At 28.2% G+C, this 16987-nt stretch overlaps 1 protein-coding gene across 4 annotated transcripts; it reads right to left on the minus strand.

The window, feature by feature from the left end:
- Positions 1-5869: 5869 nt before the first annotated feature.
- Positions 5870-12822, minus strand: LOC100164078. Of its 4 annotated transcripts, none has more exons than XM_008187842.3 (23): positions 12555-12822; positions 12040-12207; positions 11888-11965; positions 11718-11826; positions 11480-11648; positions 11337-11408; positions 10964-11187; positions 10806-10903; positions 10600-10740; positions 10367-10534; positions 10168-10307; positions 9980-10106; positions 9797-9916; positions 9022-9213; positions 8830-8952; positions 8541-8745; positions 7983-8139; positions 7718-7920; positions 7173-7630; positions 6893-7102; positions 6638-6837; positions 6307-6570; positions 5870-6244 (listed from the first exon to the last, which is right to left on the minus strand). In XM_008187842.3, exons 2-23 carry the CDS (start codon positions 12055-12057, stop codon positions 5974-5976), a joined length of 3747 nt encoding a protein of 1248 aa, XP_008186064.1. In that variant the 5' UTR covers positions 12058-12207; positions 12555-12822; the 3' UTR covers positions 5870-5973. The 4 variants fall into 4 exon arrangements, with proteins under 4 accessions (XP_008186064.1, XP_003246542.1, XP_008186065.1 ...); XM_003246494.4 differs by having other exon boundaries at positions 11480-11654; positions 12555-12820; XM_008187843.3 differs by lacking the exon at positions 11337-11408 and having other exon boundaries at positions 12555-12821.
- Positions 12823-16987: the final 4165 nt, after the last annotated feature.

The raw sequence follows: 16987 nt of genomic DNA on the forward strand, positions 1-16987 counted from the left end.
ATGTTATGGTGTATAGAAAATGCTAAGATAAACATTCATGTCAAAATTTCATATATCTACGGTCATTTGTTTTAAAGTTACACCAAAAACCAAAATCGATTTTCTCGAAAACAGATTTTGCGTAAAAATTCCCGTTTTTCCTTAATTTTTCTTTTGTTTTTCACGGCGCGTTTGAAAACTATTGGAAAAAATTTACTTTTGACCCCCCAAAGTACCAACTAGATTCACTTTCCTATCAGAAAAGGTACTGTTGAAGAAAATCCAAGCACTTTTACTGTCCTAAAACGTGATGACAGACACAAAAAAAAATAAAAAAAAATAAAAAAAAAAATTAAAAAAAAAATAAAAAAAAAAACACACATCATTGTAAAATCAATACATTCATCGTTCCACTCAGAATCTAAAATCAAGTAATAACCAAAGTTATAAATAGAAGATTTCGTACCCAACCGTAATCCCTAAGATAGTATAATTTTCTATAATAATATCATTGCTGCATATTGACAAAAGCTGAAACACTGAAATGTGCATTCACACAATACTGTTTTAATCGTGAATTTGTGAACAGTTATCATTAATTGGCATGGAAAAAAAAATTCCGAACAAATAAACCACAATAATTTAAAAATGATTGGTGAAATACTGAAATGAATTGGGGGTGCTAGTTTGAAACGTGGAGGTGCTAAGTACCCCCAAGCACCCCCCTATGTGCGCCTATGAGCTGCAGGGGTCTCAAATCTAAGCAGACTGATATTTTGATCTTGAACTTCGAGCTATACCTATCTCTGCTAATACTATATCCGAGTATAAATCAGTCATCGGATCAATACAAATAAAAAGGGATTTTCTTCCTTTGTAAAATAATGGTGAAATAAAATGATTTTTCTCTTCTTTCAATCTCGCATTACGTCGCTATACCTACCACTCCACGAATAATTGCCTATAATATTGAAGTACGAAAAGTATCACAGATAGTCAGATTCTGCCCATCATTAAAAAAGGTTGAAGACCCATAGTCTATATATATTAATAATTAATAATTTTCTTAAGTAATTTGTTTTCTTATTTGCATGTATAATAGCCTAACCTACCTAACCTAACCATTGATTCCTCAATTTGTACCTATACGGCTATACTTACCAGTTACGGAACATATTGCTGCGACAAATTCGTCCTTGTTTAATGGATGTTCTTTATCATCGTAATAAAAAAAATACTTTTTTAAATCTTTTAGATGTGCAACTTCTAATGCATTGATGAGTTTTGTCTGTTTATTTAACTCGGTACCCCTATAATCACATTTGGATCGGTACATTAACATGTTATATATAATATTACCTATATACTATAGTGGTTTTGATAATTTCAAATTTGTCTATACTAGGTGTATTTACGCAAATAAAATATCTTACTCGCTTGGGTCTCCTAAAGAATAGTTCTCAACAGTTAATGAAGATGATCCGTCCAAACCATCTAATGATTTAGAAATTGAATTACTAATCATATTTAAGCATTTGTTCAAGATGTTTATTAATAAATTCTCAAAATTAAAATGTAAATAATGATATATCACTATTATAGTGAATGTTGTAAATGACGTACAGTATCGGTACAACGGTGTAAAACTGTTGTTTAATCAATAATGTTAAGAGTTGAGAACTCGAGTCGTCGAGTTATAGCAAAATAGGTAGGTGTATCTATCATACCTAGGTATCTATTATCTAACAATAGTAACCAGTAACCACGGTGCGCGTTGTTAAAGGTACACTGCTACAATTACTATATACATACAACATAGGTACGTCTCAACGTCTGTACCTACGTACTGGTACTATCCATAATAGAATCGTATAATATACTGAAATTTAGGACAATTTTTATGGAAAATATATTTTACTCTTTATGGCTCATGCACAGCCAACTAGATTCACACGAGCGCCATAACAATTAACAAAACATCGAACGAGATTGATCATTAATTGAAATGTATATTTAAATTTGGTAAAAACTTCATGTGACACTTAATACAATTTGTTATTCTTGGTCTTTCCCCAAAAATAATTTATTGTTTTGCCTACTTTCCAGTAGGTAATAAATATTTCTGTGCAGTGTGGTACTATTAGAGTCAATTACTGTAGAACACTCGTACCTAATTTTAGAAAAATTAATACAACAATAAAAAAAATAATAATACAGCGTTGAAGTTAAGAATTGCAACTTTATAACATAACCGTAATGGAAATATTATATTATACATTTATAATAAATGTTATGTTATTTACTTACCTGTAACAAACATCAATCGAGAATGAGTTTTTACACCATACTGATTGAGCCATTGAGAGCGATATTGATCGAACAAATTATTGCTGTTTATTCATCAGACACACAAAAACAACTGATAATATTAGGCTGAAATAATTAGGATTTATAGGTAGTTTATGGTTTTACCTATACATGTTATAGGATTTCCACCTATATGCAACGGCTAACACCACCCAAGAGTTAGATTGTGTTGAGATACCCGATTACCCGAAATGCATTTGATAGGGCCGTAATATATGAGTGGTAAAAAAGACCATGTTTACATAGTGTGCAATACCTATTATTAACATAATATTATAATGTATAAAATAAAGGTAGGAAAAAATTGCAGCAGAAAAAAGGATTATAAAAATAAAATTAAATGCTGTAATAATTGTTGATGAACACAAATGTTTGAAATATTAATAACATTATTAAAGATAGCTATCCTGCCCGATGTTGTTCAGGCCAAAGTTTTGTATTTTTAATAAATATATTAATATTGTATAGGCCATATGTCATCTAATTTATTATAATGTAGCTAAAACCACACACTTCGTTTCCCGAAAAAAATGTCAACTCTTAACAAAATTGTGATTGTTCTAACTTCTAGGCCTTTTGGGTGTAACTCGCTGCATTAAGTGCAACTCAGCCGCCCCGCGGTAGGCAATTTGACTTCGTCGTGACAGCATATCAAGTTGGCATTGTGCAAAAATTCGATTATATGCATGCTTGACCTGCCCGACTTACAAATGGCAACGAATATACAAATAAAATACTAATTTTTACCAAATATTATTTCTCCTTTAATTTAAAAGTAACCATTTAAAAACAAAAATGTCCATCGAAAATCTAAAAATTCCTATTTGGGCACCTCCCCGGGTTGGACCTACCAGTTCCAATTGTGAATCTAAATCATCCAGGCTCCAGGGAACCACTCAAACACACAACAAATTCCAGCAAAATCGGTCCAGCCGTTTAGGAATGCAGAAAGGATATATAAACATTCATTTTTATATAATATATAGATATTATTGGTATTATATTTAAAAACTCAATTAGTTTTTCCAAAAGAAATTATAATTTAAAACCTTCCCTGTGACTCAACCGATCAATTAGTGAACACCGTATTAAAATCCGTTAGGTACTTTTCGAGATATGCGTATACATACAAAAAAGGGACATTATTCCAAAGTTTTAGTAGGATCCCTAATTTTTTCTAGTAATAAATATAGCTTATATTACTCAGGGATAATGTACCATTCTAATGGTGAAAGAATTTTTGAAATCGGTCCAGTAGTTTTTGAGTTTATTTGGTACAAACATACAAATCTTCCTCTTTATAATATTATTAATATTACCTAGTATAAAGAATAAAAAAGGTGGGTATATGGATGTCACTATGCTGTACAGTAGGCTACAACTTAACAAGTGGGTCACTGTTTAATGGATGGTATTACATTTGAATTCAATGATATAATATATAATGATATATTATTTCATATCATATTTCAAATTTGTACAATATAGGTAGGTAATAATATACCTACTTGAGATTTAAGAAGTTTCAACTTTAAAGTACCCACGAACAATATTTTTAAATTACTACAAAGTAACTAAAAACGTTATTCTTGATTATATTTTAATATTTAATTTCGTGCAATTTGAACTTCAAATAACTTTTAAAAATATATAATATATTTTTTAGATTTTTTTGGTTCCAGAATTAATCCATAACTTACGTGGAGGTGGAACATTGTTTTACATTTTTTAATTTTTAATCATTTTTTATTGTATAACTGACAGCAAACTAGGCTTTGTTTGAACAATACTATTCCTACATTTTTAATCCTTAGCTATAACAATTGTACATTTTATAAATATTTTAACTATATACTTTCAATTTGATAAATTTCGTCAACATTTAAACTTTAAATACTTATAAAAAAAATATAGGAAATGATAAAATAAACTTTTGGTGTTAATTTCAAGTATCTACAGTTATTACTTATTGGTAAGCTATTGAATAACAACAGAATAAGAAAATCGTTGTATGAGAATTTGTTAATTTACAGGTTGTATAAATAACACCTTTCTCAATTTGATATCTCCATAAATATATGCTATTTTGTTCTGATATTTGTATAGCCTATGTAATACACCATGATGCATCATTTTATGTGATAAAAACGATTTTGAAAAAAAGTGTTAGTTAACACCTTCATCCACTAACCCCTTCAACTTTCCTTTTGTCTATAAATAGCTCAAAAAAAAGTCGCAACATTTCAAATATGTTATGGTTCATATAAATTGCTAATATAAACATTAGGTGAAAACTTTATGTAGGTAGGTATCTACTGTAATTTTTTAAGAGTTACAGCATAAACCAAAATTGATATTGCCAAAAATAGATTTTGAGTAAAAATTACCGTTTTTCCTTAATTTTTTTTATCGTGTACACAGACCCAAAAAATAAAAAACTTAAAAAACACACATCATTGTAGAATCAATACATTCTTAGCTCCGCTCATAATCTAAAATAATATATTTACATGTTTGAAATACAAGTGATAAGATATTGTTATTTTTTCATAATAATTTTTGTTTATAATATTGTATTTATATAATATTTTATGTTAAGAACAAAAATACACATGTGCATAAAAATTATCTATACAGAGTATGTTATTAACAAGCAGAATTCTAAAAATAGTGTTAAAAATTAAATAATTAACAATGTTTCAAAATGTTTAATGTTTGTTGAATATATTATCTTTGAATCATTATTTTAATATTACAAGTTATAAAACATTTGCCGAATTAAATATATTCAGCCACAACCACATAACTTTAGTCACAAATATTGTACATTATACATATAATTATTTTAATAGATTCATAATAAAATGCAATAAAAAAAGACATTATTTTTTTAAATAAAAAAATTAAGCATAAACATTTAATAATAATCTATAAAACATAATATTATGTTAAAGATAACATTTCAAGAGTAATATATAAATATTTCAATAAAAAAAATAAAAATAAACTATACCAATGTAAAATAATAAAAAAAGTATACATAAATTAAAGTCAATTACAATAAGCATACGTATTATATTATAGTATAACATAAATTTATCTAAGCCGAGAAAACACATCTTTGGCACAAACACAAAAAAAAAGAAAACTTAAGACATTAAAATTAAGTATAACATATAAAAAAAGATAAAGATTAATGTATTAATATTTAATTTAATTAGTTTTAAGAGTTTCGCCAATGAGGAAAAATATTATTATAAAGAAAAACTAATAATCGAAACATAGATTACAATGACTAGATAATTATTTAGAAGTATATATTATACTTTAATAAACTTTATGTATTAAAAAAATGCGAGGAGATTTGTAATAAATAAGATAAATTATTTGTTGATGATACATCTATGTACATTAATATTTATTAAATCATTTGATTATTGTGATTTTTCTCTTATAACTCAATATAAATGTAAAACAAGTAGATAATACTAATAAGTAATAACTTAATGTTATTTTTGTTTCATCGATATAATAAACTATTTGGTGTTTATTTTCAATTTATAGAAGTACTTATTTTTATTCTTTATTTGTCATGGATTTAATTTATTAATGTATAAATTAACTCAGTCATACGGTTGTTCCTAATGTACCAAATACAACTCTTGTAGATTCAGAATCAAGACTTATGTCTTCAGGTGATGCTAGTTCTACCCGTACAGCTCCAGTCTGTCGTGTTCGCAACATCCAATCATCACGTTGCCAGTTATATACATTAACATTTTGCTCTTCTGGTTCTACACTTTCTGACGTCAAGGAACTACGAGAATCTGCACTGTCAAAACTACTAGCAGGAATATAATCAGTTGATGTAGGATCAGATGTCCGATCTTCTAAGGCCCTAAAAATGTTAAAAAAAATGAATATGATTGTCAGTTTTTAATATTATCAAGTATTACAGACCTTAAAATTCCAATGCAATTTTCAGATTCTAAAGGAATGGGAGATTCAGAATCTCGATTATATATTATTAAAGCTATATGGGCTGGATGAGGAACAGGTAACGGGATGCACATTTTATCTGCCATGTATGACTGTTGTGTTCGTTTCCACGGCCGAGATTTATTACGTTGTGATGGCATAGAATTTGTTCTCAAGTATGCTTTGGGTCTGCGAGTTCCAGTTTTAAAACGACCGCCTAATAACATTGTGTACGTAATACTATTGCTAGAACAAAACATAAATTAATTGAATGATTAAAAACTTTGTGAATATATATATATTTAATATATACCAAGCATTATCTATTTTTTTGAATTTGCAGTGTAATAATTTTGAGCGAGGATTAAAAGCAGAAATTTCCAAGTATGGTGATTGTATTTGAATGTTTCCACGTGACGAATATAATGGACCCAATATTTCTGAGCACTGGCCATCAATATTAATACTTTGAACAGCATTATAGAATCGTGATAAATCTACACTCTGTTCAGTCTATGGAGAAAATATTGTCAAGAATTTTAATATATTTATTATTAGTATTTATTACCTCTAATTTAAACTTAGTATCTGCATCATCTAATGGTGTAAGAAAATCTAAACTGAATATATCTGTCAGAAATACAACAGCAAGAGCAGACCAATCATTTATTGAAAGTCCTTTGGATTCCCAAAATTCTTCTTCACTAATAGACAACTTTTGCATTACATGTTGAGGGTACCAATATTCCAACATTTTTGATGCTAAAGCCACCGTAACCTAAATATAATTTCAAAATTATAATCATTAGAAATATATTAATATAATTAAATTATAATACACATTTTACTTTAAGATCCTTTGAAGTTAATCTAATTTTCGATTTTAGAGTTGTTGACAAACCAGATTGAAGTTCTCGTAATCTTCTTTCCAATTTATCTTGAAGTGCTGTCATCAAATCCTGTGCTTCTTTCTCCAGTATTCGATAAGTTCCATTTTTGGCTAAATGTGCACTAAATGGTCCAAAACATACATCAACAAAGCGCGCAAAATCTTTTTGCGGTTGTTGAATTTTTTGCTCCATTAGATTTTGATATGCGTTAAGTTCATCCAACTCCATTTTAGCCTCAAATGCAGCCAAAGCTTGCTCAGGACGAATTTGAAAGTAATAATCTGATGCCATACCTGGACCAGCCACACGTTTAACAATGAAACTATCACATGCTGGTATTCGTCCACGTTTTTTAATCACCAAATGGTATATAACGCTATCCCATGCTAAACGAAACCAATATCTCAACAGAGCAACTATAATAAAAATAAAATAAATGAAAATATTTGAAATAAAATTATTGTAAGCAATTTAAATAATATATTATTAGTTAATAAAATTACCGATGAATAAGATTACTGTAATTATTGGACATAATATGAAAGCAATTAAACACGCTATCAATGGTTGTAAAATGCCCTGAAAAATCATATTCCATACAACAGCTTCAATTACAACAAAATATCTGTTTTTCCATTCAGCTGGAGAGTCCAAATCATAAATTAAACCGTTGAACACATGTAATAAAAATGTTACCAAAGGCATCCTGCAAATACGTTATTATTTTATAATTTTTAACATTTTGAAAATAAATTATAAGATAGTTACCATATTGGACCAGTTAATGCCACCATCAGACTTCCAAAACTTGCAGAAAGACATATAATTGGAAATATAATTAACATAGCTAATGTGCCCAATATACCTTTGATTACATAGTTCCAAGCTCGGTTTAAATGTCTTGTCATTCCTTTACCAATAAATCCTAAGAATAAAAAAATTATTATTGATAATTTTAGTTATAGTTTTGTATAGATTATAGAGTAACAATTTTATGTATACACTTTGACAATTAATCAAATCGAAGAATTTTTAAATGGGAATAAATGAACCACGGATAAAATGGTAAAAATTGAAAGATTAAATAGGAAAAGATAAATAGATAATATGAAAGAAAAAGAGCCTGGAAAGATGTTTAAATTAAGCCAAAAGGATAGGGGATTGAAAAAGAAAGTGGAGAAATTAAATTTAAGAAGCAATTTGTGACAGTTGACAAATTCAATAGACATGAATGATTGAGGAATAAATAAAAAGATAGAAATTATATTTGGACAATTGTATCTGATGAGCTAAATTTATTATTACTGAATATTTATTTAAACTTACCTGTATCAGGTTTTGTTTCGAAATGAGTTCGACTTTTTGATATGTGCCGCCAAAGTAAATTTAATCTAGATAGGAGCGTTGAAGTAAGTGAAGATTTTCTAGGAAATAATGTACCATTCACTTGGGACAATTCTAAATCTGGATAAAAAGATTCTGAATAAAACAAAGAACGTACACTCACAGGACTACACCACGGTATAACCACCTGTTAATACAATTAAAATAAACAAAATAGTTTAAGTTACAAATTAAAGGTATTGACAAAACATTAAGTTCTTAAATGACTAACACCAAAGAAAAACATAGCATTCCATGTCCATGTCCAAGTGCGATATAATAAGTTAATAATTCTCCAAAATGGCCATCTTGTTGTGGTTGTGTGGGTTGTTTCTTTTTCTACCAAAAATACAGCCTAAATATTACATAAATTATTATACAAATTATAATAATATGACCAATGATCATAAATCGTAATACATACTTGGCTGGGATTAGACCTAGGTGTTGTAATAGCTGTTGCTGTTGTACTCAATACAGTTGGTATAGTTTCTGATTGACCTTGGAACGATCTTCGTACAATCCAATTTTTTGGTAGCCAAATTTGTGTTAACCAATGAAAAGTTCTGGTTGGAATTTTAACAGCTTTAAGTTCTTTTGACAAGACTGGTTCTCTCTAGATAAATAATACATTATAATTTAATATTAATTGATAACTAGTAACAGTTGATAAAAACACAAATTGGAGCAATACCTCATCGTCCTCGTCCCCTATAGAGCACTTAAATCTATATATAGTATTTTATAGTAGTATTATAGTATACTAATTTGATTGCATGACATAGAAAAAACAATGTGTCATGTAGTAATAAATTTAAATTTAAATAACTAACAAAAGTAGGCCATTGGGTCTATTGTTTATAATTATATGGAATCATTGCTGCAACTACATACTAAGGGGCCCGTGTGCTGTATTTTTATTGGGCCTTATCCTAAATTAATTTTTGTTATAAGTCTTACAATCTAAAAGAGACCAAAAATTTAAGGTTTCAAAACATGTTTTACATCAGTAAAATCATTATTTTTATTGTGAGTAATTAAGATTTGCATTTTTAGTGTTTACTTCAGGCCGGGGCCCCCAAATGTATGTAGCCCTAAGGCCATGTGCGTGGCACACTCTACACACCCAGTTTTTATGGCACTATATGGAATACTAAGGTAAAGTACACAAAATGTAAAATTATCAAAAACGTATGTACTTCTCTCATAAAAGTCAGATCCCTTTGTAAAAAATAGACAGCTTGATGTAATTTGTATTCTTTACAAAGAGTTAATGCTTCTTCATGAGCACTCCATTGACATTCTTGAATAAATTTTTCCTAAAGTAAATACATTTAAATTTACAATAAATTAATATATTAGGTAAGTTATGATTTTACAACCTCTGCAATGGTTTGCTTATCTCTCATCCAAGGACCAATACGTGATAAAACAGGATAGGTATATTGCATTCGTTGAGATAGCGTATTTTTTTGTTTAATTATTTTCCTTTGTACATTTTCAACAGCTCTATCAAAATATTTTGAATTAATATTTATGAATGTAGTCCTTAAATTTAGAAAGATTTTACCGATGCATAAGAACAATGCATTGTGCTTGGTTGATCAAAAGTTTAGGAATTCCATCACCTAACATCTGCAGTTCTACATTATTAACTATACTTTTGTATACACGTTGTAAATACTCTTTCATTACAGCTTCATTAACAGACTAAAATAAAATAAAATAAATTAATACAATACTAATTGGACTTTTTATCAATGTTTTACTTTTTCAATCTCTTCATCTGATAACTTTTGTGTTTTTAATTCATAAATAAGTTTTTCTCTAAAATGTAGAAACCAACCCCGTGTTTCACGTTCCAACAACCCCATTATCACAGGTAATGCTTTTTTCATTACATCTCTATCAAAAAGCCTCAAATCAATTTCTTCGCGCTGTAACATAAATTTTTTATCATAAATTTAAAAATTAAGAATAAATATATAATACTACTCAATACTTTTGGAGTCAAAAATTGATAAGGAATAGGAATCTGGGGGCACATTGCTTCTTTTGATGGTTCAAATTTTTCGGTAGCGGCTCTTCGCAACTGTTTTCGAACAAAACTTATTAAATGTTCCAAGGCATGTTCTAATTCTGGCTGTAATATTTAAGATTAAAAGAGTATTTATTATTAATTACATTGTTCCATGAAGATTAACATACTCGACAAATTAATTCAGCAACCAAATAACGACATCGTTCTTCTCTTATTTTTTCTGGTAAGTTATGTGCTTGTAAAGAAGGTACTCCAAATATTATATCTATGGACATAAAATTGGTATTTAAAAAAAATCAAGTGTTAAATGTTAATTTATTCCTACCAATTAATTTAATCACGCCAGTTAGTATAGCCTTTATAGATTCTGCAATGCTAAAAAAATGTGAAAATAACCTAGCTCTTGCAGTCACTAATAAAAATTGTAAGGCAAATGCTAAATCATCTAGTAGTGTCTCCCGATTTCTTTCTGTTCCTTTTTGTAACCATTCTGTTAATCTCCATTTGTGTGTTTGACCAACAAAATTAATACTAGCCACTTCAAATTCCCTTAAAATTCAAAATAATAATTGTCAGTTAATAAATTTTAAATAATTAGGTACCTAAATACAAAAAATAAACTGCTGAACTAAAATCGATGCACAAGCCAAAAACCAAACAATAACCAACAACCTAGTTTTGTCAAAACCTTGACATACCCTAGTTTACGTATAGTATCCAATTGTTTTGAATTCAACTTCTTTGGCTTTCCATGTATATCCTTGTCCAGACTTAATAATAACAGAATTTGAAGATCCATTTATAAAATATGTAAGATATTATATAGGTTATCTAAACTTACCCACGTTCACGCAAAGATTCTAGTTGTTTGGTATTTAGATGCCTAGGTTCACCTTTGGTATTTACAGCCACTGCATCCAATTCATCAAAAGATGGTGGAACAAACAAATCTCGACAGTTGATGGAACGAATAGATGTTATGGGTCGCCTGGCCAAAGTACAATTTGAATCTGCACCTAAGCCAAAAGTAAATACATATTTACCATTTATATAGTGATAGTTAAAATAATTGTATTCACCTGGCCCATATGTCGAATCGTTTCCATTTATTTGACATTTTGTTGTAATAGCTGTTGGTGGTAAAATAATTGGAAAAGTTTTCCAATGATATAAAAATTGTTCTCCCACCTAAAAATATTATTTATTATAAATATTATTAATATATTAGAATTCAACTATAGGTAGGTACTTTTTTAATATTATCCACTAGGTGGACAATCTCCTCGGGAGCTCCACAAAGATTTATATCAAACTTTAAAGGCTCTTTCTGAAAAATTAAAAATATATCATTGTAATTACTGGTTAATATACATGTACATTGTACATCAGAATTTAAGTTACCTCTGGCAAAAAAGACATGTCAGTTAGTTGACAGCTAACAGTCAAATTACATTGATAATCTTTTAAACTTCATTTATTAAACCAAATACTGTAGATTAGATTCTAAATTAGAATCTACAGTATTTGTTTAAGCATATCATCACAACGTTGTGCATTTGTACTTTGTACCTTAAAAAAAAACAAGTTTTTTACTGTTATTATTTGCATGATACAAGTGTCATGAATATCGTATTACACAGGTATTTACACCTTGTTTATCATCAGAGGAAGTCTTTGGAAATAGATTGATTTCACAGAAGTTTATTATGAATGATAATTGCATTTCCAAATGTGAAATAAAGTGGGAATATGGGATAATAATGTGATAGACAGGGCACAGACTAAGATATTATAAAATATAATAGTACGCATTTTAAATCTTAGTCTATGGTTAATTAAGGGATATTATACAGCATGAACTAAGAAAAGAAATAGTTCATGTTATACAGCATGAATTGTAAATAGTAAACACTTACCACACAGAGAATCCAACGTTTTGAAATTAAATTTGAAAACTATTAAACTTAACAACATACCCAATGATCGGTATTTCAGTTTTTGTAAATATAAATCATTACAAATTGTAATTATTATGCCATATGACTATATGAGAGATCATTGTCAAAGTTTAGGCTGAATACTGAAAGTTTGTACTTTGTTCATTTGTTGTCTTTAGTTTTAACTGATAACTTTATTGATAAATTAAAAAAAAAAGGAAATGAAAAGAAAAATAACAACAACTTTACTATCGATTGATATTCTATTCTGTGTTGATACCACGATATAGAGAAGAATCATGCTGATAGCACAGATCATATATATATGTCCGAGGTTGATACTTGAAACTAAATACTGGAGAGCCTCTATATTATATTATTATATTATCTAGGCTCTCTACTTAATACTATATATAATATTATATGATCATACTTTAGCGTAAAACCTTAGAAGAACACAAATACATAATATTTTAATAACGGCCCGTTTATTCCATTGACGTCTACCTATACTAATTCTGTGCTTATATGTGTTACGCTCAGGGCAGCATTTAAAGGGGAGGGGGGGGGGGCACTGACTACAACTGCCCGGGCGCCAAAATGTTGTCGTTGGAAATTTGTTTCCTTGTGAAACAAAAGTTATTTTTTAAAATTTAAATTATTTCAATAGCAATATAATATTAATGTATTACCTATGCTTTTTGAAATTAAAACAGCTAATGAATTTATAGGAACATAGCTATCAGCGTTCGAGAATTGCCTATTCATATACGGTATATTAAATATTATCAGGTATATTATACACCTGATGTTTTTTTAAGTTTTTTTTTTTTTTAAGTTCCTTAATAATTTTCCCAAATTTGTTGTGGTTCTAATATTTAATAGACATAAGTTATTTAAAATGATACGACGTAGATACTTTGCTAACGCGTGAGAAGTGCTTTCTACAAAACTGTATACCTACAATAAAAATAAATTATTAGTCTACAAACTCGAGCCACAGCATTTGTGAAAGCTGTGATTACTGATTAATAATTTTTCTTTCAATACTCGATGCTGTTGTTTATTATATATTTGTTTTGTATTATTTTAATTATGGCCGGCAAAAAAACCTAAGTGGATAACAAAATCGTAAACAATCTTTGATAAAAGACAAAAATCAATATTATTACTTCTCAACAATAATGCAGACGAATTCAAAATATTTTTCAAAAAATATAATATTAATTTGCATAGCTTACCTACCTATTTAGTTTTATTAAATGTATTTTTATTTCGTTCATATTAATAATATATTAAATATTAATATGATCCATGAAGTAGGTAGGTAGGTACTTAACTAAATATGTAAAAAAACAACAAAAAATAACCTATATTATGATGAATTATAAGCCGGTCTCATAATGGCTCAAGTGGCATACACTCCAAAAAGTTCATAAGGGTCTTTCCCACATTAAGGTTGCGCCAAATTTTTTTTGCACCGGGGTGCAATATTTCCAAATGCGGCTCTGGTTCCGGTCGTTCCGCGGGAAAGTGACCGGCCGACATCATATATGTATAAAAGTATATCAAAAAATACAAAAAATATACCCTTTAAAGAGTGGGCATAACTTTTTATTTTTAAGTTATGGGCATTAATTTTTTTTTTATCAATACCAAACCTATCACGAATTTGTTTATGTACCTATCTTAGAAACTTTTCAACATTTAATATGACATCATTTTTTTAGATTCTGAATGGAACGATGTATGTATTGATTTTACAATGATGTGTGTTTTTTTTTGTGTCTGTCATCACCTTTTAGGACAGAAAAAAGATTTTCTTCAAGAGTATCTTTTCTGATAGGAAAGTGAATCTAGTTGGTACTTTGGGGGTCAAAAGTAAAGTTTTTCCAATAGTTTTCAAAATCGCCGTGAAAAACAAAAGAAAAATTAAGGAAAAACGGGAATTTTTACGCAAAATCTGTTTTCGAGAAAATTGATTTTGGTTTTTGGTGTAACTTTAAAACGAATGACTGTAAATACATGAAATTTTCACTGGTTGTTTATATTTCCATTTTCTATACATGATAAAATTTTCAAAATATTTTGGTTTGTTTTGAGCTGTTTACGGACAATTTCAGTTTCCAATTTAATTAGATTTTTTTGCTATGAATGTCAATAAAACTTTATTTGTTGAGTAAAAATACTTGAAAATTTAATACAAGGCTCCTACTATATTGTTACAATGAGATTTGAAAAATATTAAAAATCTTTAGTCGCAGTTTTTTTTATTAGCATTTAAAGTTCAAAAATTGACAAAATATGTAAACATTAATTAATTTAAGTAACGAAATTACATATTAAAAACATAGGATAACTATTTTAGTTATTTTGTTGTGATTGTATAATATTATTCGTGGGTACTTGAAACTTCTAAAGTATACTATTATATATCTATGATAGTACCACGGTTTTTTGTTGATGTATAACGCGTTATAAGTACCTAATAGATATTATGATATGATTAATTTGGAATTTATTATAGGTACCTATAATTATAGGTCAATTTTTTTTTAATACCATTGAGAAGTATATATATATCTAATACATAGACTGATATACCGTCTCCGCTCAGGATCGTTTTCCTTATATAGTGATATTATATCATTGAATTCAAATTTAATACCATCCATTATACAGTGAGCCACTTCTAACCTACTGTACAGCAGAGCGACATCCACTTACCCACCTTTTTTTCTATGAATGTCAATAAAACTTTATTTGTTGAGTAAAAATACTTGAAAATTTAATACAAGGCTCCTACTATATTGTTACAATGACATTTGAAAAATATTAAAAATCCTTAGTCACAGTTTTTTTTTATTAGCATTTAAAGTTCAAAAATTGACAAAATATGGAAAAATCACGAAAATTACCTAATTATGTTGAGTTTATAATTAGTAAAAATTTTTCTTTTTAGAACTAAGATTTTAAAATGTGATACAAGATTCCTTATAGGATAATCTACCTTTATCAAAAAAAAAATGTCTATAGAAACTCAAATTAAATTTTTATGAGCGTTTGAAATTCATATTTTTACAACATTTGATATTCACTCGATTTTCTACTAACGATTTTCTTATTTTGTTGTAATTAAAAAACGAGTGACTGTAGAAACTTGAAAATTTCACTGAATGTTTATATTAGCGTTTTCTATATACGATAAAATTTTGAAAATTGACTCTTTTTGAGCTGTTTACGGACATTGTAAGTTTTCAATTTTTTTAGTTTTTTTTTCTATAAATACCAATAAAGTTTTATCTATTTGACCAAAAAGTGTAAAAAATTAATACAAGGCTCCTGATCCATTGTTACAATAGCAGTTGAAAAATATTAAAAATACATAGGCACAATTTTTTTTTATAAGCATTTAAAGATCGAATTTTGACAAAATTTATCAAATTTAAAATTGAATAATTATTTTGTAGTTAAAAAATTATAAAATGTTCAACTTTTATATCTAAGGATTGAAAATTTAAAACAAGATTCCACGTAAATATTTAACTCTGTTACCAAAAATTCTAAGAAATACATTAGCACAGTTTATTTTTATAGTCATTTTAAGTTCAAATTTGGACGAAATTACATATTAAAAAACCTGGAATAACTGTTTTAGTTGTTTTGTTGTGATTGTATAATATTATTCGTGGGTACTTGAAACTTCTAAAGTATACTATTATATATCTATGATAGTACCACGATATGATTAATTTTGAATTTATTATAGGTACCTACTATAGGTCAATTTTTTTTAATACCATAGATAAGAATATAATATGTCTCATACCTAGTCTGACATACCATCTCCACTCAGAATCGTTTTTCTTACACAATGATATTATATCATTGAATTCGAATTTAATACCATCCATTAAACAGTGACCCACTTGTAACCTACTGTACAGCAGAGCGACATCCACTTACCACCTTTTTTAACATTGATTATGGAAATATGGAGTCATATAGTCTATTCTATGTACTCGAATAATCGGTTTTATTAGTTATTGTTTAATTTAGACATTTGACGTTTATTTGTATATTATAGCTAGTAGGTACCTAAAAGTTAATTTTATGTAACAAGTCGCCAGTCGGTAATGTCTGTTACGTGATGATATTATACCATACCTATACCCGTGGAAAATTATTGTCGATTATACGTACTTTAATATTTTCATTTTATTTTTAGATTCTGAACGAAGTGATGAATGTATTGATTTTACAATGATGTGTGTTTTTTTTTATATTTTTTTTTATGTGTCTGACGACAACTTTTGGAGCAGTAAAAATGCTTTCGATTTTCAAAGTTGTACCTTTTTCTGAAAGGAAAGTGAATCTAGTTGGTACTTTGGGGGGGTTCAAAAGTGAAAATT

Source organism: Acyrthosiphon pisum, chromosome A1 (genome assembly GCF_005508785.2).
Source record: "Acyrthosiphon pisum isolate AL4f chromosome A1, pea_aphid_22Mar2018_4r6ur, whole genome shotgun sequence".
NCBI classification, from domain to species: domain Eukaryota; kingdom Metazoa; phylum Arthropoda; class Insecta; order Hemiptera; family Aphididae; genus Acyrthosiphon; species Acyrthosiphon pisum.